Consider the following 24,680-nt stretch of genomic DNA (forward strand, 5'->3'; position numbering starts at 1 on the left):
AGGAAAAAGATAGAATGAAAGAAGAAAAAGAATGTAGGAAGAAAGGGAATGTAAGAAAATAAAATAGAAGGAAATTGTTAGAAGAAAGACTGAAGATATGGAGCAAAAGGGACAAAATATAAGTAGAACTAATTAAAAGTAGGGAGGAAGAAGGAACAAATGTATAAATAGATAGGGAAAGAATCGAAGAGAGGGAAAATGTAAGACAAGAAAGGAAAAGTGTGGAGAAAGAGGAGAAAGAAAGACAAAAGAGCGAGGAATTGAAATAACGAATGGGAATGAGAAAGAAAAAAAATTAAAAAGCAGAAAAGAGGAAGAGAAATCAAATATGTAGGATAGAAAAGGAGAACAATTGGCGAAAAAGGAAAAAAAAAATTGGAAGAGGAAAATGAGGAAAAAAAAAAAGTGTTGAAAAATAAGAAAGAAGAAAAAGTATAAAGAGGAATATAATCTATACTTTACTCTGACACATCTTCTTATCTGTCTACTTATCTATCTACTGATCTACTACTTATCTACTTCTCTCTCTTATTATCTACTTGAAAAAAAAAATACGTAAGAACATAAGGAAAGTCAGGAAAAAGCCACACACACACACACACACACACACACACACATGTACGTTTCTTCAGCACCTACCCCATCCAAAAACGTACACACTTTCTCACGCACTTACTCAAAATTTCATGTGTGTATTCTCTCTCTCTCTCTCTCTCTCTCTCTCTCTCTCTCTCTCTCTCTCTCTCTCTCCCATGCAAAGTGACCGACTGGTTCCAATTCATTTCCCTCCAGTCTGACTTCCGAAACGAGAATTTAATGAACTATGAAATATGGCGAATGGGATTTGTTTGCTCTCTCTCTCTCTCTCTCTCTCTCTCTCTCTCTCTCTCTCTCTCTCTCTCTCTCTCTCTCTCTCTCTCTCTCTCTCTCTGACTTGTGGTTATAGTCTTCATAAATAACAATTTTTTTTATGAAACATTACTTTGGGCAGAAATAATGAGGCTGACGAGAGAAGTATATTGATTTAGAGAGAGAGAGAGAGAGAGAGAGAGAGAGAGAGAGAGAGAGAGAGAGAGAGATAATCGTGTAACAATTCACTTGCAGTAACTTTGACATCCGTGAGTTCATCCCCTCAAATCTCTCTCTCTCTCTCTCTCTCTCTCTCTCTCTCTCTCTCTCTCTCTCTCTCTCTCTCTCTCTCTCTCTCTCTCTCTCTCTCTCTCTCTCTCTCTCTCTCTCTCCCTCTCTCTCTCTCTCTCTCTCTCTGCTGTTCATCATCTGCATCTACCCACTTTTATCTACCCATCCATCTATCTATCTATCTGTCTGTTTGTCTGTGTATCAGTTTCCCTTGCTGTCTACTTATCTATCTCTCTATGTATCTATCTTCATATCTGTATTACCTATCTATGCATCTCTTTATCCATCTATTTACCTATATCAATCTGTCCATCTGTCTGTTCGTCTGTCTATCTCTCTGTCCTTATCTACACACTATCTGTACATCTGTTTATCTATCTATCTATTCACCTATATCCATCAATCTGTCTATCTGTCTGTCCTTACCTACACACTTACCTACTGGAAGAATGGAATGAGCTCAGTATTCAGGTGTGTTTGTGGCGAGTCATTAAGGAGCTTGAAAAGAGGAGCAGACAAATTTATGGATGAGGTTGATCGTGGAAAATACATAGGAAGCTTCACTCCACCCAGGGACTAACGCCTTCCTGTGGGGCTTCTTGCAGTTTGCCTTATTTTCTTCTGTTCTTGTTATTTACGTACCCTTTTTATTTATCTGTCTATTTATCTGTATTTCTATGTATACATCTATATGTCTATCTATCTGTCTAGCTATCTAACTACATATCTATCTATTTATCTATCTGTTTATTTATTTATTTATCTATCTGTCTATCTATCTGTCTATCTATCTATCTGTCTATCTGTCTATCTATCTGTTTATCTGTCTAGCTATCTAACTATCTATCTATCTTTGTATCTATCCATCTATCTATCTGTTTAGCTATCTTATTACCTACCTGTCTATCTATCTCTATCAGTTAATCTATGTATCTATCAATCTATCTATCTATAAATCTATCAATCAATCAATCTATCTATCTATCTATCAGTTTATATATCAATTTCTCCATCTGTCCATTTATTTATTCATCTACCTACCTATCTACCAACTTATCAATCTCTATGTCAACTTACGTATCACATTATCTCTGTTCCCTCCTGCAGCCTCGGTATCTCCTGACTTCCCTGGGGGTGTGTGACCTCGCTAAGGGTCTGGTGGTGGTGCCCTTGAGCGTGTACCCGAGCCTATACCACTGCTGGCCCTACCCGCCCCTGTTGTGCGCCGGGCAAGCCCTGCTGTTGCCGCTGCTTCATCACCAAGCTGCTGTTACTCTCTCTTTGTTGGCGCTGGATAGATATTGGTGTCTGCTGCATCCGGCCAAGTACAGCAGCCATGCCTCCAGACCCGTGAGTGTTGTTGGGCTGTGTTTACTTGTTTGGCTTAATGTTTTTGAGTTGCTGTGTTTTTTTCAGTGTTTTTTCTTGTGTTCAGATATTGGGATTGGTTTGTTGTGGTTTGCTGTTTTGTTATGTTCGGTGTGTTGATTGAGTGTATGGTTTACTGTTTGGGTTGTTGTGTTTGTCTGGTTGTTGTGTTTATTGTGTTGTTTGCTTTGTTGTGTTTATTTTTATTGTTCTTTTTCTGGTTGTGTTTGTGTGGGTGGGTTTAATTGGTGCTTACTCCGTGTTTGTGTTGGTATATTCGCCAAGCAGTTGTTGTTTGTCGTGTGTTTAGCTAGTTGTGTTTATCTTGTGTATGTCTCGTTTTGTTTATCGTGTTTGTTCTGTTGTCTTGTGTTTGCCCAGTGTCTGTTTTGCTGTGTTTGCTTTGTTGTCTTTATCAATTGTTTTACCGTGTTTCTTTTATTGTGCTTATCTTTATATTTTTGCGTTGTTGTGTTTGCCTTACTGTGTTTCCTTAGTTGTGTTTGCATGGACACAGCAAAACAAGCACAACAGGCTAGATAAAGATCACAAACATAGCTAAGTAAACGCTGCACGATAAACATGAATAGGTAAAGACAACTTCTTAGGTAAATGTAGTAAACGCAAAGAAACACAATAAAAATAAACACAAGATGAACACGCCCTGGCAAACATAGCGAGGCAGATAAAACACCGGAAACACAGCAAAGGAAACACAATAAGACAAACACAGCTAAAAAAAAAGCAAAGAAAAACACAAAAGTAAGCACAAGGTAAACACTCTTTGACGAGATACGAGTGTTTTACTTTGTGCTTACTTTCGTTGTCATTCTTCGCTTTTTTTTTGTTGCGTTTGCCTTATTGTGTTTCCTTTGCTGTGTTTCCGGTGTTTTATCTGTCTCATTGTGTTCATCTTGTGTTTATTTCTATTGTGTTTCTTTGCATTTACATTAGTGTGGTTTGTGTTGCATTTACTTTACTACATATACCTAAGAAATAAGTCTTTACCTATTTATGTTTATCGTGCAGCGTTTACCTAGTTGTGTTGTGATGTTTATCTAGCTCTATTAACCTGGTTGTGCTTGTTTTGCTGTGTTCATCTACTTACATTAACTTGATTTTGTTGGCCTTGTTGCTGTTAAACTCGTTGAGTGAGGATTTGAATCACTAGTGTGGTGTCGTGTCGAGTGTGTGTTTCCCTTGATGCTCCCTCCTCCCTCATGTCACCTGCGAGGGACAGTGTTACTTATACAGCAGCACGCAAGAGAGATGGAAGGACTGTATTGTAGCTGACGACAGGGAGAAGAACTTGGGCCCTGGAATGGTGGAGGGCAAGATTACATGAGACTCATCGAGAACAGCGACCCCGCATAGAAATAGGATGATAAGGTTACAGAAGAAGAAGAAGAAGAAGAAGAAGAAGAAGAAGAAGAAGAAGAAGACGCAAGGGAGTACTGTCAGTGTGAGATGTGAGGCATTTAGGGAGTTATGGAGGAAACACACGTATTCCGGAGAGTTGAAAGGGGCATGTGGTTGGAATTAAGGACGTGAAGCAGAGCAAGGCCAGACAGTGACATACGCTGAGAAACAGGTGTGGTAAACGTGCAGGGTAATACAATGCACCTTCCAGTTACTGTCCTCGAGGTGTTACGAGGACACAGTACCTCGGCGGGAAGTAAGAGGCGGCGCTCCAACTTCCAACACCTCATCAGTATTGCCGGCGCTAACTTTCCGCAGCTTTGCATAAGAGACGCCTCCTCGCTCTTGACGCGGCGGGTCAGTCAGTACAACCATTGTCGTCTGTGGCGTTGGAGTCCGTCTGGATGTGGCGGGGAGGGAGAGTCTGCGGTGCCCAAAGTTACATTCAAGGAGCGGGAAGACTCAAGCTTCCGCAGTGGCGCATTTGTTGGACGAGTGGCGAGGCATTGATCGTGTAAGGGCCGTCTAGCGCCACACAAGAGCGAGCAACACGGGACTTAAGCGGGGACTGGGGATCGTTGTGCCACAAGTTACTGAAGATCTCGTGCACTTGCCCTACACCTGCACTCCTCGGCCCCATCCCTCTTGTTTCTTAAGGGAGAGGGGCCCACATCACGAGGCGGCCCCCTTCGTGTTGTGGTCGCAATCTTGTAAAGTGTTCAAAGTCCAGCATGAGAGACGGGGGAGGAGAGACACTGAGCCAGCTCCTCTTTACATCTTACACAGAAAGGCGTGAGGGGTGAAAGGAGGCTGAGTGAGGCTAAGAGGCTGTTTTCACCACTAGCCAAATACGTCTGTAACTAAGGGATAATCAAGGCGAGTCCCTTAATCCACTCTAAGCCCTCCCGACGGCGCCCTCCCCCTCACACGCGAAGATCTGAGGCGTACTGGGAAGGCGGAGGAGCAGCCCGCCAGATGGTGCTCCAAATGCTCAGTGTTCGGGAAAGAATTGGCGTTAATTTTTTGAGAGGAAAGAGAAGCGTCAATCTCTCCTGGTGATGATTCATTCGTGCCTTTGTTTTGATTCCATTTTGGCTTTAAAACTCATTTATTTTAGGCTTAAGAACATTCACTTCTTGCTGTGTGTGTGTGTGTGTGTGTGTGTGTGTGTGTGTGTGTGTGTGTGTGTGTGTGTGTGTGTGAGTGTGTGTCCGCGCGCGCGTGCTCTTACATGTACAGTACATAAAACAACGGTACAACTTTTGATGTCGGAGCGTGAAACTCGTCATCTTTGATCTGATAGCGTCTCGTCACTGCAATTACTCAAGGAAAGAGGAGTTGAGTTTCCAATTTTCCCAAGGTCTCGGAGGCGACACAGGCAGTAGTTACTCCTTAGGCACTAGAGGGCGTTTCTGTCCCATGAGCAACAGTGGGTTCAGTCTTTCATAAGTCAGCGATTCACACACCACTGGCGGCCGGAAAGGGATACTCACATACCCATACTTTAGTCTGAGACACGTGGGTCAGTGAAGCCTCGCATACTGCTGCCAGGAAGAGAGCCCTGGTCGTCGCTGCTCCACGCCTCTTGGTTATGGGGGACTCACGCCTGCACGCCACGCGGGAATCGATGCCCAGGTAACAGCATCCGGGAGACCACGTCCGCCAGACTAGCGGCGCCCCACGAGGCTGGGATTGTGAGGCTTAACGTTATTTAAAGGGGATTGAAAAATATTTAAAAAACAAACATTATATTCATATCCGACAATAATTGAATATTTCTTCTTGGCACAACACTTAACAACACACACACACACACACACACACACACACACACACACACACACACACACACACACACACACCTGAGTAGCATCACCTGGTTATCAGTGTGGCGGCGCGCGTCTCATCGTCACCTCTCCGCGTCGTTGACAAATGCATAACGAGCGTCCCTCTTAACACCACGAAAAACAAAACCAATTCCCACATTTCGCGCCGCGCAATTCTCTGCACCGCAACCAGCCATTTCTCACAAAGGTTATATACATTGTCGAGGATTGCACGAAGCCTCAATAACCGCGGCCCTTCCCTCGTCCCACCACCAGAAGCCCCCGGTGGACCCCTGCAAAGTGGTGTCCCGACCTGGATTTTGGCGGACTGGGCTGGTGAAGGACTGGAAAGGTCAGGAAGAAAGCTGAGGAATGTTGTGGAAGGGCTGTGGAGGACTAGGGAAGGGCTAGGATGAAAGCTTGATGGGAGGGGTGCTGGGAGAAAGCTGTGAAGGGTTAGGAGAAGACTGGGCAGTGCTGGAAGAAAGCATGGGAGGGCTGGAAAGGTCTGGTAGAAAGCAGAGGAGGTCTGGGGGAGGTCAAGGTGAGGAGGGCTGAGGCAGGGCTGGGAGACTTTGGGTAGGGGTGAGAATGTCTGTGGGAAAGCTGAGGAGGGCTAGAGTAGGGCTGGGAGAGAGCTATGGAGGGCTGAAAAAGGCTGGGAGAAAGCAGTGAAGGGCTATGGAAAGGAATGGAGAAAGATGTAGAGGGTTAGTGGAGGGCTAGGAAAAGAGCTGGGAAAGGCTGGGGGGAAAACAGTGAAGGGATATGGAAAGGCTGTAAGGGCTAGTGAAGGAAAACATTGGAGGGCTGGTTGAGGGCTGGGGAAGATGATATGAGAAGAGCTGGTGAGAATGAGGATGTGTGAGTGTTTCCTATAGCTGCAGCTGAGTGATTGAAGCTGAAATGATGACGGTAAAAGCTAACTTCTTACCCAATTACCTACCTAATTATATACCTGTGTAATTACTTAACCACTTTTCTATCTACCTTTACACTTATCTACCTGACTACTGCACTGTTTGATTACCTATCCAAGTGTCTATCTATCTATTCAACTGTCTATCTACCTGCCTAACGAACTGCCAAACTAACCAGGTAAATAAATAAAATAAATTGTGAATGAATGACCCCACCACCACTACCACCACCACCACCTGCATTACACAACACTACAAGACACCAACAAAACTTTTCGAATCTCTCTCTTCCTCATGAAGCTCCGAAGCCAAAAGCATAACCCGGAAGCTGAGTGTAATAATGCGTCCAGCTATTGCTCTCCGTTTTTCTCCTCTGCTTGAGTGGAAAAAGAAAACGTAACGATGCACGAATCTCTCTTGTGGGTTGCTTTGGCCTTGAATCAGGAGGAGGAGGAGGAGGAGGAGGAGGAGGAGGAGGAGGAGGAGGAGGAGGAGGAGGAGGAGGAGGAGGAGGAGGAAGGGGAGGAGGATGGATGATGGATTGGAAGAGGAGGAGGAAGAGGAGGAGGAGGAAAAGGAGGTGGAAGGTAAGGAAGGAGGAAGGACGGTTGAGGAAGAAAAAATGGCAAAAGAAGAAAAGGAAGAGAAAGAGGAGAAGTGGAAAGGAATAAGGAAGTAAGAAGGAAAAGCATGACAGGATAGGCAGAAGAGACGAAAGAGGGAATAAGATGAAAGGAAAGACTGAAAGAGAGAAGAAATTGAAAGAAGAATAGGAATAGAAGGAAAAGGGATGAAGAAACGATATGAAGTAAAAAGAAGGAAGAAAAGACGAAGAAAAGGAAATAGAAGAAGAGAAAAAGAGGGAGAAGAATGACAAAGATTGAGAAAAATGAAAGAACAGGAAGGTAAGTTAAGAAAGGAGACAAAGAGAGGAGCAATGAAAAGAATCTAGAGGAGAACCCAAGTAAGGAGGGGAAGGAAAAAGGAAATTAAAGAAGAATCAATAGAGGAAGAGGAAAAATGAAAAAAGAAAAAAGAGGAAAAATATAAAGTGAAAGTAAATAAATATGTATTGTAAGTTAGAAAGATTAGGAAATAAGAAAAGAAAAGGAAAAAAAGAAGACTAGAAAGAAGATGAAAAGGAAGAAGAGGAACAACAACAACAACAACAACAACAACAACAACAACAACAAGGAGGAAGAAGAGGAGGAAGAAAAAAAGAAAAAGAGGAAATGAATAAGATATACAGAAGAAAGGAAGGAAAGAAAGAAGGAAAGTAACAGGAAAAAAGAAATCGAGGAACAGAAAGAAGAGAAGGAAGAAAAGAAAATGAGACAAAGAAAAACAAAACAACAAGTTAGGCAACAAAACAGAAAAGAAAGAATAAGAAGGAAAAGAAAAAGAGAGAGAGAGAGAGAGAGAGAGAGAGAGAGAGAGAGAGAGAGAGAGAGAGAGAGAGAGAGAGACGAGAAAAGGCGAGGCGAAGCGAGGCGAGGATAGGAGCTGCGAGATGATTGAGGATAGATAGACTTTGCATGATATTTACCGGCGCTTCGGTTCCCGCTTGGGTGTTGACGGAAGGAGTGGCTGGTGTTTGGCCTCCACTGCTGTGCCCTGGTACCCTGAATGCTGCATGAGCCCCGGGGTTACTTACCTAAGGTGTTCACGTGGCCAGGCGCTTATATTTTTTTTCTTTTAACCCCTTCAGTACCATGACGCGTTTCCATATTCATTCTGCTTACTATTGAGTGATTTTATACAGCTTCAGAAACTCATGTGGGGATGAAAATAGTGAAGACTGTGGCCATTAATCCTCTGACCACCATAGACCCTTCCTAATGTCAATAAAATGGTTTAATCGTACACAAATCCCAAGATAAAAAATGTGTCTCAGTATTGAAGGGTTTAAGGGATGGGAAGAGAAGACAGCTAGCTAAAGAGAAAATGGGTAAGAAGAGAAGAGATGAAAAAAAAGTAAGAAGAGAGAGATAAGTTGTGGGTAAGTGCTTGTCAGGTACTTAGTGAGTGGTTCCATACGTTGCTTGGGTCAGGGTTTTTTATGATGGAAGTAAACCGTCAAAGATAACAGAACTTAAAATAAAAGAAGGTTTATTGAGGCATCGGGCCCATTCATTGACAGAAGCGGTAGCCAGAGCCAGGATAAGTGTAAGAGTAAGTGTAGGTTAGGTTAGGTTTGTTCACTAAAATTGGGAAGTTTTTTTTTTTTTTTTTTTTTTGAGACGTTAGTTAAGCTAGGTTAAGTGTTTTTTTTTTTTTATTTATTTGTTATTTATACCATGTGGGGTTTTCACGGGATAATATGGGCTAAAGGGGATACTTTTTAGGGTAAGTCCTATCTCAAAGCCCACCCGCTAGGAAACCGTTGCCCAGTGTTTGTTAGAGTTGGGCGACGTTTAATACGGTGGTTAGATTAGGTAGTGAATGAGTCTGTTACTGAATTGGTTAGTTGATGAGTGATTGATTGGTCAGGTTATTGTTCCTTCGTTAGATGATTATTGAATTAAGTAGGTGATTAGTGAAATATTTAAGTGAATTGTGAAATTAAGAAATATGTTAATTGATTTCTTTTTATCATTGAAGAGGAGAATGCATTAGTTTGTTAATTATGTCATGAATTAAGTGATGAATAATTGGTTAATTACTTAATGAGTAAGCTGAATGCTCAGTGAACCACTTGATTAATTGCTAAATGGAATGTGTATTTGATTAATCGGTTTATTGCTCCGCTGACTGACTGACTTCTTGATGTGCCGGCTCCTTGTTTGATCGTTAATAGTAACACACTGACACACTATCCGAGAAATTTGATTAATTGATTTGTTGCTCCACTGATTGAGCGACACTTTTATGTAATGGCGCCTTATCTGATCCTGACTAGCGATGCACAGGTTAGCTCGGAGAAACCACTAAAGCATCTCAATACACCACAACTACTACACTTTAACGCTACAAATATAGACCAACTCGCAATAAAAAGCCCGAAAAAACACACAGACTTAACGACATTGCAGTGACTCAAGCTCGTATTCAGAAGCACGGTAGGAAGACTGAACACTTTTAAGGGCACGTGTCGTCTTATAACCTGAGGCGAGGCGAGAGTGTGAGGCGGAGGCAGGGAGGTTGCGTGGGCCGGAGATGAACGCCTTCCACTTCGGGGCATCATCGGCGTCGCGCGAGGGATGTGACGAGGCCCCTGGGAAGTGTTTGCTGGGACGCCCCTGTGATGCTGCGTCCTTACACCTTGATTATTTTTACCGTGAGAGAGAGAGAGAGAGAGAGAGAGAGAGAGAGACGATGTTGCTTGAAGGATTAAAGGAAAGGGATGTTGCTTGAAGGATGAAAGGAAAAGAAAAGTTGCTAGAAGAGAAATAGAAGGGGAGAGAGTTGCTTTAGAAATAGAGTAAGATAAAGTTGTTTGAAGAATGAAAGAGAAAAAATAAACTACTTGAAAAATTAAAGGAAGAAAAAAGAGAATCTGCTTGAAAAATGAAAGGAAAAGAGAAGCTGCTTGAAAAATAAAAAGAAAAGAAGAGTAAGTTGTTTGAAGATTGAAAGGGAGAAAAAGAGAATATTTGAAGAATAATAGAGAAGTAACTCCCTTGAGAAATGAAATTAAAAAAAGTTATGAAGAATGAACAGAAAAGAGGAGGAAGAAGATTAGGGGGAGGAAGAGGAAAAAAAGAGACAAAAGAAAAGAATGAGAATGTAGATAATCAAGCTGACTCTGCTGAGGAAGAGGAAGAAAATAAACGAAAGTAAACATAGAAATAAACAAATGAAGAGCGACAAATGGCCTAAAATAACCTTCAATAGTGGTTTCAATATCAAGAAAAACAGATGAAGCAAAATGAAACCAGCACTAATTTCCATGCCACAGACTTCCAACCCCTCAGTTCCGAGTGTTCTTAGATGAAGGAAAAGTAAGACCAGTATTCAGTAATGGTTTATGAAAAAGAAGAACTGAAAATAATGTCCTATAAAGTTTTCAGATCAAAATGAACCCAGTACTGATTTCTTGACCACAGACTTACATCCCTTCAGTTACCGAGTGTTCTTAGATGAAGGAAGAGTAACACCAGTATTCGGTAACGATTTCTAATAAAGTAAGACTGAAAATAATGTACTGCAATGTTTTCAGATAAAAATTAAACCAGTGCTAATTTCTTGACCACAGACTTCCAACCCTTCAGTTCCCGAGTGTTCTCATATGAAGGGAGACTAACATAAGTATTCAGTAACAGTTTCTAATAAAGTCAAACTGAAAATAATCAAATCAAATCAAAATGAAACCAGTACTAATTTCTTGACCACAGACTTCCAACTCTTTATTCCCGAGCGTTCTTAGATGGAGGGAGACTAACACCAGTATTTAGTAACAAATTCAAATAAAGTAAGACTGGAAATGATGTTCTCTAGTATTTTCAAATAAGGTAAAACTAAAACCAGTGTCTTGTAATCGTTTCAGATGTGCGTGGTGGTGGTGTTGGTGTCGTGGGTGGCGTGTGCTGGCCTGCATGCCGCGGTGTACTTGCCCACGCCTCACTTCTACTTCAACCACATCTCCAGCCACACGTGTGAGCCCTACCACACACTGAACGCCAAGGTGATCATGCTGGCCTGCACTGTCTACTTCCCCACGACCATGGTGAGTGGCGCGCATGGAGTGTCGGGTGGTGGTGGTGGTGGTGGTGGTTAGTGTTGTTGTTTTTGTGGTAGAGGGATGCTGTTGTTGTCTTTGTTGTTACTGTTATTGTTATTATTATTATTATTATTATTATTATTATTATTATTATTCATTGTTACTACTATTCTACTACTACTACTACTACTACTACTACTACTACTACTACTACTACTACTACTACTACTACTACTACTACTACTACTACTACTACTACTACTACTACTACTACTACTACTACTACTACTACTACTACTACTACTACTACTACTACTACTACTACTACTACTACTACTACTACTACTGCAATCACCTGTTTCTATCTATCTGTATATATCTATCCATCTGTTTGTGAGTTTTTTCTTTCCTTTCTTTCTTTCTATCTATCCTTTTTTTTTCTTTATTTAATTTCTTCACATATTCTTTCCTCCCGTCATCATACTCTTCCCTCTTTCTCTTTCCTCTCGCCTCCTGTTATGCATAATTCATCTCTTTTTATCTAACTCGCCTCTTTTCCAAATTAGAGAGTTTTCCAGCGTTTTTAAAGTGATTAATTCTCATCCTCTCTAAGTAACAGCGAAAGGATTATCCTCCTCCCATCCTATTATATTTCAACTCTAACTATATATCCTGTGTTTTGCTTCCGACCCTCTCTCTCTTTATACAAGTAAGCGTGTTTTGCTTATCCTTTCTGTGCTTTAGAGATTTTATGCTTTCTGTGTATTGTGTTTCTCATTCTTGTCGTTTCTTTCCTGATAATTAAGCAATCCTAACTTCATCTTTTTTCTTCTTATCATACTTTCTTTCCTTTTCTTTTCATTTTACCGCATAAATGTGTTATAATCTTAACCTCTTCAGTACCACGACGTGTTTTTATATTCATTCTTCTAACTATTTGGTGATTTTATACAGCTTCAGAAACTTATGTGGGGATTAAAATAGTGAAGACTGTGGTCATTAATCTTCTGACCTCCATAGACCGTTGCTAACGTCAATAAAATCATCTAATTGTACACAAATCTCAAGGTAAAAATGTGTCACAGTACTGAAAGGGTTAAGGTTTCGATGCATTATATTTCACATTATAATCTTTTCCTTCTTGACTTTTAAACAATCATTCTAACGCTTTCTTTTTCATATATTTTTTCTTTTCATCTTACTTAGAAATAAAGTTGTAATCTTCCCATTCTGTTATATAAAGTCTATAAAGATTATGAGTTATTCTGTATTGTTTGCCATTAATATCCTTTCCTTCCTGACTTAATTACGCAACCATTCCAACCCAGTACTTCCCTTATATTGATATTTCGTTCTGTGTTTCAGGTAATTTGTAAAGTTCCAGCATTTTCTTATATTGTTTTCTCATTTCTGTCCTTCCTTTCCTTTTTGATTAAACATAACTCTCTCTCTCTCTCTCTCTCTCTCTCTCTCTCTCTCTCTCTCTCTCTCTCTCTCTCTCTCTCTCTCTCTCTCTCTCTTACCGAAGAATTTTATAATCAAGCCTTTGTTTAGCGTTTTTTGTCCTTGTTTTCTTCCTTTTTTCATGTTCCTCTAACGAATCATTGTCTGAATATTTTCTCTCTCCTTTCGTCTCTTCGTACCCTGCGTGCTGCCAGCTAATCCTGTAGAGTACTGTAGCCGGCGCCCGAACAGAGTATCCCCCTTTCTTTCGTGTCATCGCTAAGCCTATTCCAAGACCCCGCCCATCCCTACTCTAAAGGACGAGCGTAATTTAATCTTCCACTCATGTCCTCTTCGTTATCCTCCTCGTCTCTCCTATGTTAACGTGATCTAACTCTACCTAAGCTAACCTTGATTGTTAGTGCCTTATCCAACGCCTCATATCTGATTTGTAGTATTCTTTTTTTTTTTTCTAGTTTTCCTTGCATTATTTCTTGCCTTAATTATTCCAAGTTATAATATATTTTTTTTCACTGCCTTCTTTTCATCTAACTCCACCCAACGTAACCTTGATTGATGGTGTCTTTTCCAACGCCTCTTATTTGATTTCTAGTTTTCCTTTTTCCTCTTTCTAGTTTTCGTTTCAGTCTTTTATGTTTGAATGACTTCTAAGTTATAGTCCTTTTTTTAACTGCCTTCTTTTCATCTAACTCCATCCAATCTAACCTTCTCCAACGCCTCGTATTATCTGATTTCTAGTATTCTTTTTCTTCTTTCTTTCTAGTTTTCATTGCATTCTTTCCTCCTTTAATTATTCTTTTTCTGTTATCTTCATTTCATCTAACTCCACCTAACGTAACCTTCATTTATGGTGTCTTATTCAACGCTTCTTACCTGATTTCAAGTACTCTTTTTCTTTCCTTCTTTCTAGTTTTCGTTGTATTCTTTCCTGTGTAAATAAGTCATGTTATAATTTTTTGCTATCTTTTCATCTAACTCCACCTAACTCCACCTAACCTCATATCTGATTTCTAGTACTCTTTTTCTTCTTTCTAGTTTTCGTTACAATATTTCCTGTTTTAATTACTCCTAGGTATATTTTTTTCACTCTCTTCTTTTCACCTAACTCCACCTAAGCTCAGATTGATGGTGCCTTATCTAACACCTCTTGTAATCTGATTTCTAGTTTTCTTTCTCCTTTTCTAGATTTCATTGCATTATTTCCTGGTTTAAGATAGTCGTAAGTTGTAATCCTCTTTTACTATATTCTTTTCATTCAGCTCCATCTAACGTAACCTTGATTAATGGAGCTTTACCCAACGACTCGTATCTTATTTCCAGTTTTCCTCTTTTCTTCTCTCTCTTTGTAGTTTTCGTTACATTCTATCCTGCTTTAATTACTCCCAAGTTATAATCCTTTATGTATTATTTCCTTTTTATTATCGTTTACTTGTTGTGCTTTATATGTTTCTTTCTTTCATTCTTCCATTCTTCATTGTTTTCTTTCCTTCCGTATTTAGATCTCAAATTGCTTCTCTTCTCTTTTAATGTGTTACGTCTCTTTGTTCCTTATCATGTTCTCCCCTTCATAGCTCCTCTCTTTATGCAATCAACTAATTCCTTACATTCTTTACTTTTTCCCTTGTTTTTTTTTGTATTTATTCTCTTTCCTTTCTACCTTTTTCCTTCACATCTACTCTGCTCCCTTTCTACCTTGTTACCTCTCTTTTCTACTTTCTTTCTTCATATTTTACTTTCTTGCTTTTCTTCTCTTTCTTATGTATTCTGTTCTCTATTTTTCTTGATGTTCCAGTGTCGTTCTTTTCTATCCTTTTCTCTCCCTTTCTTATTTACTCTCTTTCCTCTCTTTTTTTCCCTTTCATTACTACTCTGATCGATACTTACCTTTCTCTTCTTTCATTTTAATTTCCTTCCTCTCAGCCTACTTTCTTTTTTTTTAGATTCGGCTCTCTCTCTCTCTCTCTCTCTCTCTCTCTCTCTCTCTCTCTCTCTCTCTCTCTCTCTCTCTCTCTCTCTTCTCTCTCTCTCTCTCTCTCTCTCTCTCTCTCTCTCTCTCTCTCTCTCTCTCTCTCTCTCTCTCTCTCTCTCTCTCTCTCTCTCTCTCTCTCTCTCTCTCTCTTTTCCACCATAAATTACTGCTCTCCTCAATATCTACTTTTCTCTCTCTCATAATTAATTTCTTTCCTCTCTTCCTACTTCTTTTTCTTAAGATGCCACTCTCTTCCCCAGTCTCTCCACTTTTCTACTTTTCTTATCTACTTTCTTTTCCACTTTTTTTTTCGCTTAAGTTAGTGCTCTACTCCCCCATTCTATCTTTCTCTCTTTCATATTTAATTTCTTCCCTCTCTACCTATTTTTTTTCCTTGATATTCCACTCTCTTCCCTCCCTACTTTTTTTTTATTTCTTATCTACTCTCTTTCCTCTTTTTATCCCTTAAATTATTACTCTGTTCGCCACTTTATCTTTCTCCCTTTCATGTTTAATTTCTTTCCCCTCTACCTATTTTTTTTATTCCATTCTCTTCCCTCTCTCTTTTCTCTTTCTCCCTTTCTTGTTTACTCTTTTCCCCTCTAATTTCATCCCTTTATTCACTACTCTACTCGATCTTTACCTTTCTTCCTTTCATATTTAATCTTTCTTCTCTACCTACTCTTTTTCTCTTCCCTCTCTCTCTCTCTATACCTTTTTCCTTTTCCTATATACTCTCTCTGTCTCTCTCCTCTATTTTTCCCCTTAAATCACTCTCCCTCTACCTTTCTCCCTTTCATCTTCACTCTCTTCCTTCTCTACCCTCTCCGCCGCATCTGCTCCCTCACCTAACCTGGCATGACGTAACCTAATCTAACTTTAACTTCTCTAACGCTCCTCCGTCCCCCAGGTGACCATGTACTGCTTCGGGACAGTATTTCATATGGCCCGCTCCTCCTCCCTGCAGCGTCTGGTCTCCGCCACTGTCACCACGCCTGAGATCCTTGGTGGAGCTGTTATGGAGAAAGTACGTACTGCTGGTGCTGGTGCTGGTGCTGGTGGTGGTGGGATAAACAGAGGGAAAGTTTAGTGTTTTAGATATGAGTGTAAGAGGAAGGAAAAGTATGAGGGAATTGAGTGATTGTAAGAATGAGGATTGATTGTGTGAAGGAAAGTGTGTAATGGGTGTAGGAAAAGTGGGGATTGAGTTTTGTAAGGGAACTGAATGATTGTAAGAATGTGAACTAATTGTGTGAAGGAAAGTGTAGGGTATTTTGAGAGCATATCTGTGTAATGGGTGAAGGAAAAGTTTTTTTTAGTTTTGTAAGGCAATTGAATGATTGTAAGACAGAATGGGAATTGATTGTGATGAAGTGTAGTGTGTTTAGAGTGAATATGAGTGTAGGAGGGGAAGAAAAGTAAGGAATGTGGGGAAACGGAATGATTGTAAGATGATGATGGGAAGTGTAAGGTATTTAGAGTGTATATTAGTGTGAAGGGAAGAAAAATGAGGATTCTGTGGGAAATTGAATGATTGTAAGAAGATGATAAGATGAAAATAGATTGTGCGATGGAAAGATTTAATGTATTTAGAGTGCATATGAATGTAAGGGTGAGGAAAAGCAATGATTGTGAGAGAAACTGAATGACTGTGAGGGGAAGATGATGGAGTGGAAATGAATAGTATGAGGGGAAAAGGCATTATGAGGAAAGAACAGCATTTTTGTCTGGAAAAGAATGAATGTGACAGAAATGAAATGAAATTAACTGCTTGAGCATATTATCTAACACTTTTCAGGCTAGCCCATTGTGTGTTAAGCAAGGTTTGGTTAGGGTTAGATAAGCTTAAGGAAGGTTATGTTAGATTATGTTAGGTTATGTTATGTTAGGTTAGGTTAGGTAAGTTTAGGTTGAGGATCAGAACATCACGTCACTTGAAAGAAAAAAGAACTAACTTAATTATCCAAAGTCTAATTACTAACTGACAAAACTGAATTATGATAACGACAACTCTCTCTCTCTCTCTCTCTCTCTCTCTCTCTCTCTCTCTCTCTCTCTCTCTCTCTCTCTCTCTCTCTCTCTCTCTGTAGGTGATGCTGGCTGAGCGGCGGGAGAGCATGAGGAGCTGTCGTGTGATGGCTGTGGTGTCTCTCTCCTTCATCATCACCATCACACCCTGGACACTGCGGCAAATCATCGCAGCCTGCACCAACTCCAGGGTCAGTGAAGCCAGTTTGCCCTTCAGTCACTCAGGAAAGGGAGGGATGGAGTGAAGGGAAGAGAGTACTAAGAAAGCAACCAGTCTTTTAATCATTCAGTTGCATATTTAGTTACACAATAGAGTGAAGGAAGAATGGAAAGTGGTTAAGAGAGACGGAGAGGACGAGGAGGGAAAAATAATCAGGAAAGAAGGAAGGGAGGAAGGTAGATAGGGAAGGAAAGAAATTACAAGAGACGACACTGGAAGGGATGGAAGGAGGGAAGTAATCAAAAGGAAAGGAAAGAAAGTAGAGGGAAGGAAGGGAAGGAAGGAATGAAGAAGGAAAAATAATCAGGAGACAAAGAAGGAAGATAGCTATAAAGAAGCTATATAAAGAAGGAAAGTATATAAAGAGAGACGACAGTGGAAGTAATCAGAAGGAAAGGAGAGAAAGTAGAGGGAAAGGAAGGGAAGGAAGGAATGAGGAGGGAAAAGTAATCAGGAAAGAAGGAAGGAAGAAAGGTAGCTAAGGAAGGAAATTAATTAGGAGAGACAAATGTGGAAGGGATAGAGTGAGGGAAGGGAAGGAATCAGAAGAAAAGGAAGGAAAGTAGGTAGAAGGAAAGAAGGAAGGAAGAAAGGAGGAGGTGCAAGTAATTAAGAGAAGAAAGAGAGTGGAAGAGAGGGAGTGAGGGAAGGAAAGGAATAAGATTAAGGAAAAGAAGAAAGAAAATAGGGAGAGATGGAATGAAGAGGGAAAAGTAAATCAAGAGAGAAAGAAAGAATGGAAAAAAAAAGTAATTACAATGAACGACAGTGGAAGGGATAGAGTGAGGGAACGAAAATAATAAAAAAAGGAAGAAAATAGTTAGGATGAAGGGAAGGGAAGGATGGAATGAGGAGGGGAAAGTAATCAGGAGAGAAGGAGAGAAGGTAGGTAGGGAAGGAAAACAATTACAGTTGACGACAGCGGAAGGGATAGGGTAAAAGAAGGAAAGTAATTAGAAGGAAAGGAAATAAAGTAGATAAAGAGAAGGAGAGACGACAGTGAAAGAGAAGGAATAATAGAAGGAAAATAGTCAAAGGGAAAGGAATTAAGGAAAGTAGGTAGAAGGAAAGGAAGGGAAGGAAGAGATGAGGAGAGGAAAGTAATTATGAGAGAAGAAAAAAAAGTAGATAGGGAAGGAAAGTATTTACGATGAACGACAGTGAAAGGGAGGGAGGGAAGGAAGGAAAGTAATCAGAAGGAAGAAAGGAAGGGAAGGATGGAATGAGGAGGGAAAAGTAATCAAGAAAGAGAATGAAGGATGATAGCTAGAAAAAGAAAGTAATTAGGGAAGGGATGGGAGTGAGGGAAGGAAAGTAACCAAAAGGAAAGGCAGGAAGAAAGTAGTTACGAGGAAGGGAAGTGAAGGAAGGAAAAATCGATTAGTTGCCCACTCGGTTACGCATTAACTGGACTGAGGCAGCGAGGAGAGTGGCAGGGATGGAGTTATGGGAGGAAAGTAATTAGGAGTGAAGGAGAGGTAAGAAGGAGGGAAAGGAAGGGAGAAATCGATCACTTGGTCACTAGATAACATATTTTCTCATGTAAGACTGAGGCGTAGGAGAGTGGGAGGGATGGGGTGGTGAAAAAGAGGTAAGCAGTGAAGGATAGGAAAGAAGAAAGGATGGCAGTTAGAATGGAGGAAAGGAAATAAAGCCAGTCAGTTATTCAGTTACATATTCATTAATTTCAGTTGTCACGTAGTTCATCAGAATGTCAGTCAGTGAATGTTGGAACAGTTGATTAGACAGTTGCTCCCTCCGTTAGTCAATGTTGTTATATGCAAATAACATATTAAACCATTTTTACCAACACAAATATTCTCCTATATCCACCTACGAGTTTTGACACACATATGCTACAGTTTCTTAGTTCTGCAGCATAGGAAGGCAAAGAAAAAAAAAACACTATCATTTTTTCTGCATCCATGTATGAAAAATTTTATGCAGTGCTCTCAGTTTTAATACAGTCCATAGAAGTTTTGATACACTTACTTATATGCTGCAGTTTCTAAGTTCTGCAGCGTAGGAAAGACAAAAATAACACCATCATCTATTATTTCTATGTCTATGGATGAAGAGATTTTGCAGTGCTCTCAGTTTTAATACAGTCCATAGACGTTTTAGCACACTTACATGCTACAATTTCTTAGTTCTGTAGCGTAGGAAAGACAAAAACTAACAATATAATCAATCTTTTATCTCTTACTGTTCTGTATCCATGTATGAAGAAATTTTGCGGTGCTCTCAGTTTTAATACAGTCCATAGACGTTTTGACACACTTAATACTACAATTTCTTAGTTCTGTAGCGTAAAAAAACAAAATAACACCACCATCTCTTTCTTTTCTGTATCCATGTATGAAGAGATTTTGCAGTGCTCTCATTCTTAATACAGTCCATAGAAGTTTTGACACACTCATATGCTAGAATTTCTTAGTTCTGTAGCGTAGAGACAAAAATAACAACATTTTTTTTCTGTATCTATGTATGAAGAGATTTTGCAGTGCTCTCATTTTTAACACAGATCATAGAAGTTAGGACACACTTACTTATATGCTACGATTTCTCAGTTCTGTAGAGTAGAGAAGAAAAAAATAATACTATCACCTCTTTTTTTCTGTATCCATGTAAGAAGAGATTTTGCAGTGCTTTCAGCTTTAATACAGACCATAGAAGTTTTGACACACTTAATGCTACAATTTCTTAGTTCTGTAGCGTAGAGAAGACCAAAATAACACTATCACCTTTTTTTCTGTATCCATGTCTGAAGAAATGTTTCCAGTGCTCTCAGTTTTAGTAGACCATAGCAGGATATAAGACAAATTTATGGATCATGATAGGTAGAAATGGGTAGGAGTGTTTTAGACAGAGTGCCACGTGAAGGCCTGAGTGTTTCGTGCAGCTTCTCTTATTTTCTTATGTCTTTTTGTTACGTTCAGTGAAAGGGTAAAAAAAAGATAAGCAATAAAGCAACCAAGACATTTCTCCCAGATTTTTGGCCAACTCTCTTAATCTTTTAGGGAACTGGCAATCAAGTAGGCCTTTTCTTTTTATTTTGTGTTGCCCTTTGCCAATTTCCCTTATTTCATTAACCTCTTCAGTACTGAGACGCATTTTTACTTCGAGTATTGGGAATGATTAGACGATTTTCTTTACATTAGGAAGAGTCTATGGAGGTCAGAAGATTAATGTACACAGTCTTCACTATTTTAAACCTCATAAGTTTCTGTATAAAATCTCCAAATAGTAAGCAGAATAAATACGAAAATACGTCCTGGTACTGAAGGGGTTAAAAAGAAAAGAAAAAAAGATCTGCAAGGGGACTGATTAACAAAGTGGGCCTTTATTTTTTATGTTGCCCTTGGCCAGCTCTCCCTTCTTACATAAAATTAATAAATGAATGAATAATTCTTCTCAATATCATTCTTACTTTTATCCTCATTCGCACCATTGCTATTTTTATATTCCTTTTTGGTACAAGTAGAATCCAAATGAAAAGAAAAATAAATCAGTAACCCAGTTAAGTAGTAGTAGTAGTAGTAGTAGTAGTAGTAGTAGTAGCAGTAGCAGCAGCAGCAGCAGTGGCAGCAGCAGCAGCAGCAGCAGTAGTAGTAGTGGCAGTAGTAGTGGCAGCAGTAGTAGTGGTAGTAGTAGTGGTGGTAGTGGTGGTGGTGGTGGTAGTAGTGGTAGTGGTAGCAGCAGGTAGCAGTAGTGGTGGTAGTAGTGGTAGTAGTGGTGGCAGTAGTAGTAGTAGTAGTAAGTAGTAGTAGCAGTAGTAGTAGAAGTAGTAGCAGCAACAGCAGTAATAGTAGTAGCAGCAGCAGCAGTAGTAGTAGTAGTAGTAGTAGTAGTAGTAGTTAATAAAAATGTATCACCATTCTCAATATGATTCTTATTGTTATCGTCACTTTCACCGTCGTTGTTTGTATTATTGCATCGTCATCAACCGCAACCTTTCATCCAATCACCATTTAGCCAATAACACAGTGAGCCAGACCATCCATTCCACACAAATTGTCCTTATGTTTCGTCTCTCAGGCTCGAATTCTCAAATACTTCTGTGCTTCACCTCACTATTTCAAAAGGCTTTATTTGAATTTACAAGAATATTTTTTAGGTGTTTTTATGGTTCTAGAGGCAGATTGATAAGATTTCTATATTACCAACAGGAGATGCACTCTAGAAAACCCCTCTAATCATCTCTGTGGTCCTTCAAAAATAGTCGTGGTGAGAGAGGAAAGTGTTTCTGAGTACGGATCTCAGTCAAATCTTCGAATTATTTTACTACCCACTCTTATCCATTCCCCCTGAACATCCACCCCCCCTCCCTGACCCATCCCTCCCCCTTCCTTTCATTACTCCTCATGACTTATTGCGTTAATTACATAAATCTTGTCTAATGGCCTCGCTTGTGACTATTATAACCATTTTTCGAGGGTAAGGGGTAAGGCGAGTGTGGGGGGGGGGTTATATTGCTCCATAAGAATTTTTTGGTGTTTTTTTTTTTTTTTTACGTAGGATTGATTGAAGTGGAATTCTCAGTTATTTTGTTGTGGAGAAGTTCAGGTGGTTAAATATGTTGTTGTTGTTGTTGTTGTTGTTGTTGTTAGTAGTGATGGTGGTGGTGAGGTAATTTTGGTAGAATTCTAGACTGTAGGTAGCGTGGGTTGTTTTGTTGTGGAGAAGGTCAGGTGGTTAGTGTTGTTGTTGTTGTTGTTGTTGATAATGATGGTAGTGGTGAGATAATTTTAGTGGATTTCTAGACAGTCGGTAGTGCGGTGGTTAGTAGTGGTGGTGATGGTGGTGGTGGTGGTGGTGGTGGTAGTGGTAGTAGTAGTAGTTGTGGTGGTGGTGGTAGTGGTGGAGGCGGCAATATTGTCCTTCATCTTTAATACAAGTTTTCCTTTTCCCTCGTCGGTGAAATATTGATGAATATTAGTGATATGAGCAAATTTGCCGTTTTTAATTAGTAATTCAAATACATCAAAGTACAAACTTACATAAAATATGTAAATCACTTTCAGCAGGGACGAAACAGCGAAACAGTACCGAGGCAGTGTAATCAGATGTAATTATTTTCAGTTGTATGATTAGTCAAAGTTTCCCTTAGTATTTTTCCTTTCCATTCCTACAATAATTTTTGCTTCATTCATATAATTACCAAGTTTTCATCATTTAGGAATATTTTTGTGTGGCATAAAAGCTCAACAGTTATTCACGATGTATTTATTTCTTCCTTCCTCTGCGGTGCCGTCTTCAGATCCCTGGGGGCCTGGAGTATGGGGTGTGGGTGGTGAGCGTGGCAGGGGGCGTGGTCGTCATCTTCATCTTCTGGCTGCTGTCCGCGCCGCTCCGCCAGGCCACGGAGGAGACGCTGCACAACAGGGTGAGTGGCCGCGCCTGCCCTCCTGTGCCGGGAACGTCTTGCAACCCTCTAGAAACTCTGAAAAATGCGTCCCCGTGTTATCAGTTTGTGTTATCTCCTTGCTTCGCTTCCTGCCAACCATGTAGCTTCTCTTGGAATGTTTATCTTCCTTTCTTTTTTCATTACAAGTTAAATATTTTTCTTGGGTTTCTCCTAATTTTCCTTCTTTTCGTCTGGTTTCCCTGTTTAGACAAGTATATTCTCCTCTACACACTAACTACAGACTGCTTTAGAATGCACATGTTCCTTTTATCAATTTACTACGACTTAAATATTTTCTTTGGTTTTCTCCTTAAACTTCCTTTGCTTCTCATCTGGGCCTTCCTGTTCTGATGGGAAAGATAAGTCTCTTCCCTTCTACAGACTAACCTACAGACTGATTCGTAATATACATGTTCCTCTTATTTATTATTTATTATTTTCTCGGGTCTCCTTTTCTCTTTCTCTCCTCATCATCTGATCTTCGGTGTTCAGATGAGTGAGATAAAGAGTCTCTTCTTTTGTACACTTTAACATACAGATTGATTTGCAGTGTTCCCTTTTATTCAGTGTCAGTCAAATATTTGTTTAGTGTCCCTTTACGTTCTCTGCTTGTCTGGTCCTCCCTGTTCACATGAGAAGTCTTTTTCCATTTACACACTGTTATCATTTGACTTGGAATGCACATGTTCATTTCATTCATTGAGATAAATGTTTTTCTTTTTTGTTTTCCTTCCATTTCTTTCTTCCTTCGCCTACTTTTCCTTATTCCAGCAAAAAGGAATAGCAAGTCCTTCACCTAAAGATAGACTAAAAAATGGTTATTTTCTAAATTTCATGAAAAGTTAAATGTATGCTAAGGTTTCTCCTCACTTTCTTTGTTCCTTCACTTGCTTTTTCTCGTTCAGACTAGAAAGTGAATTTCACGTCTTCTGCACGTTGACCTATAACATTTATTCGTCTATTTATTTTCCTGTAAGAGTTTAGTATTTTCTCTGATATTCTCTCACTTTCTGTTCCTTTGTTCAATGACTTGAAGAAAAAGCTCCGCCTCTTATACATACTGATCTTTACCATTCATCTTGCTTTCTTTTATCACCAAGAGCTAAAATTTTTCATGGATACTTTCGTTCCTTTGTCTTCTTCCTTGTCCACACTTGGAGGACAACCCCCACTCTTCCACACACCAGCCCTGTAGCTCCCGTCACTCCGCAGGTGTGTTGTGGGAACGTTTACTACAGCGACCAGGACGACATCAGCCTGGCGCAGGTCCCCATGCAGCCCAGCGGTCCCTGCAAGGCCACCACCCACAACTATAACGGAGGCCACGCCGGCACCTGTCCCGCCGCCCGTGCCGCCCACAGCTGTAACGTGACCCCCCGCCACCTGGCCAACGGGCGCCCCCCCGCCCCGCCCATGGATCCCGCCGCCATGGACTTGGAGGCCGTGGGGGAAAAGTACTGGGGGGAGGTGAGCTTACGTACTCTGCTGTGCCAAATTTCATTTATCAGTTAAACTGGAAAATTGGAAGTGAAACTGAGTCTGCAGTAAGAGTATTATAGAAAGTGGTCTTGATTCATTCTGAGTTCTCCTAAAAAGCTTTTTTTTCAATAATTTGTCATAAATTTGTCCATCTGTCTTAAAGACTAGTGAGGCACCACTAGATGGACGAGTGAATGTTGGTGTCCACGCGTCATGCACCAGGATCCTTAACACACTTCTCTGTTTCAGATCCTGGAGAGAACCGTGTCCTCCTCGTCACTTCACAACCTGCAGAGGATTTATCGTAACGGGTCCGGGCCTCTGACGGACCTCCGCAACTTCAGCAGCTCGACAGCGCTTCCAGACCTGCGGCCCGGCCCGGTGCCCGCCGCCTGGCGCCTCTGAGACGGGTGCGAGGCGCCGCCCTGTGACGCCCGCCTCCAATACAACGCCCACGTCAATGCAGAATCGCAATATTTCTAGGCATGGAAATCAGACACCTTGTGAAACGTGTCGCTGAGATGCGATAGAAATGAAATCAGTATTATGGCACTCACGGCCTGGACAGATGAAATATGCTATTCTCGATGCAAATATTTTTATACCATAATATGAGATGAATACCTAGAGATTTGTATGTCGCGCACAAAAGCGTAGAGTATCACACAGCAGCCCGCGTCACCCATGGCCGGGCCGCGCGTCTGGGGGCGGGGGCGGGACCCCCGACCAGATAGATAGCAAGCCACTCATGCCAATGGTAATAATAATGCAAATATATAT

General features: G+C 40.5%; 1 protein-coding gene across 1 annotated transcript in view; it reads left to right on the plus strand.

The window, feature by feature from the left end:
* LOC123511893 (trace amine-associated receptor 8c-like) overlaps positions 1-24,680 on the plus strand; it is a 63,616-nt gene extending 38,936 nt beyond the window's left edge. The window contains exons 3-9 of the mRNA XM_045267961.1: positions 2,248-2,490; positions 11,160-11,339; positions 15,677-15,793; positions 16,857-16,985; positions 22,275-22,400; positions 23,634-23,888; positions 24,150-24,680. Of these exons, the coding sequence (XP_045123896.1) occupies positions 2,248-2,490; positions 11,160-11,339; positions 15,677-15,793; positions 16,857-16,985; positions 22,275-22,400; positions 23,634-23,888; positions 24,150-24,305 (1,206 nt within the window). The 3' untranslated portion in view covers positions 24,306-24,680. The remainder of the gene's footprint in view (positions 1-2,247; positions 2,491-11,159; positions 11,340-15,676; positions 15,794-16,856; positions 16,986-22,274; positions 22,401-23,633; positions 23,889-24,149) is intronic.

The sequence above is a fragment of the Portunus trituberculatus genome, chromosome 32 (genome assembly GCF_017591435.1).
Source record: "Portunus trituberculatus isolate SZX2019 chromosome 32, ASM1759143v1, whole genome shotgun sequence".
NCBI classification, from domain to species: domain Eukaryota; kingdom Metazoa; phylum Arthropoda; class Malacostraca; order Decapoda; family Portunidae; genus Portunus; species Portunus trituberculatus.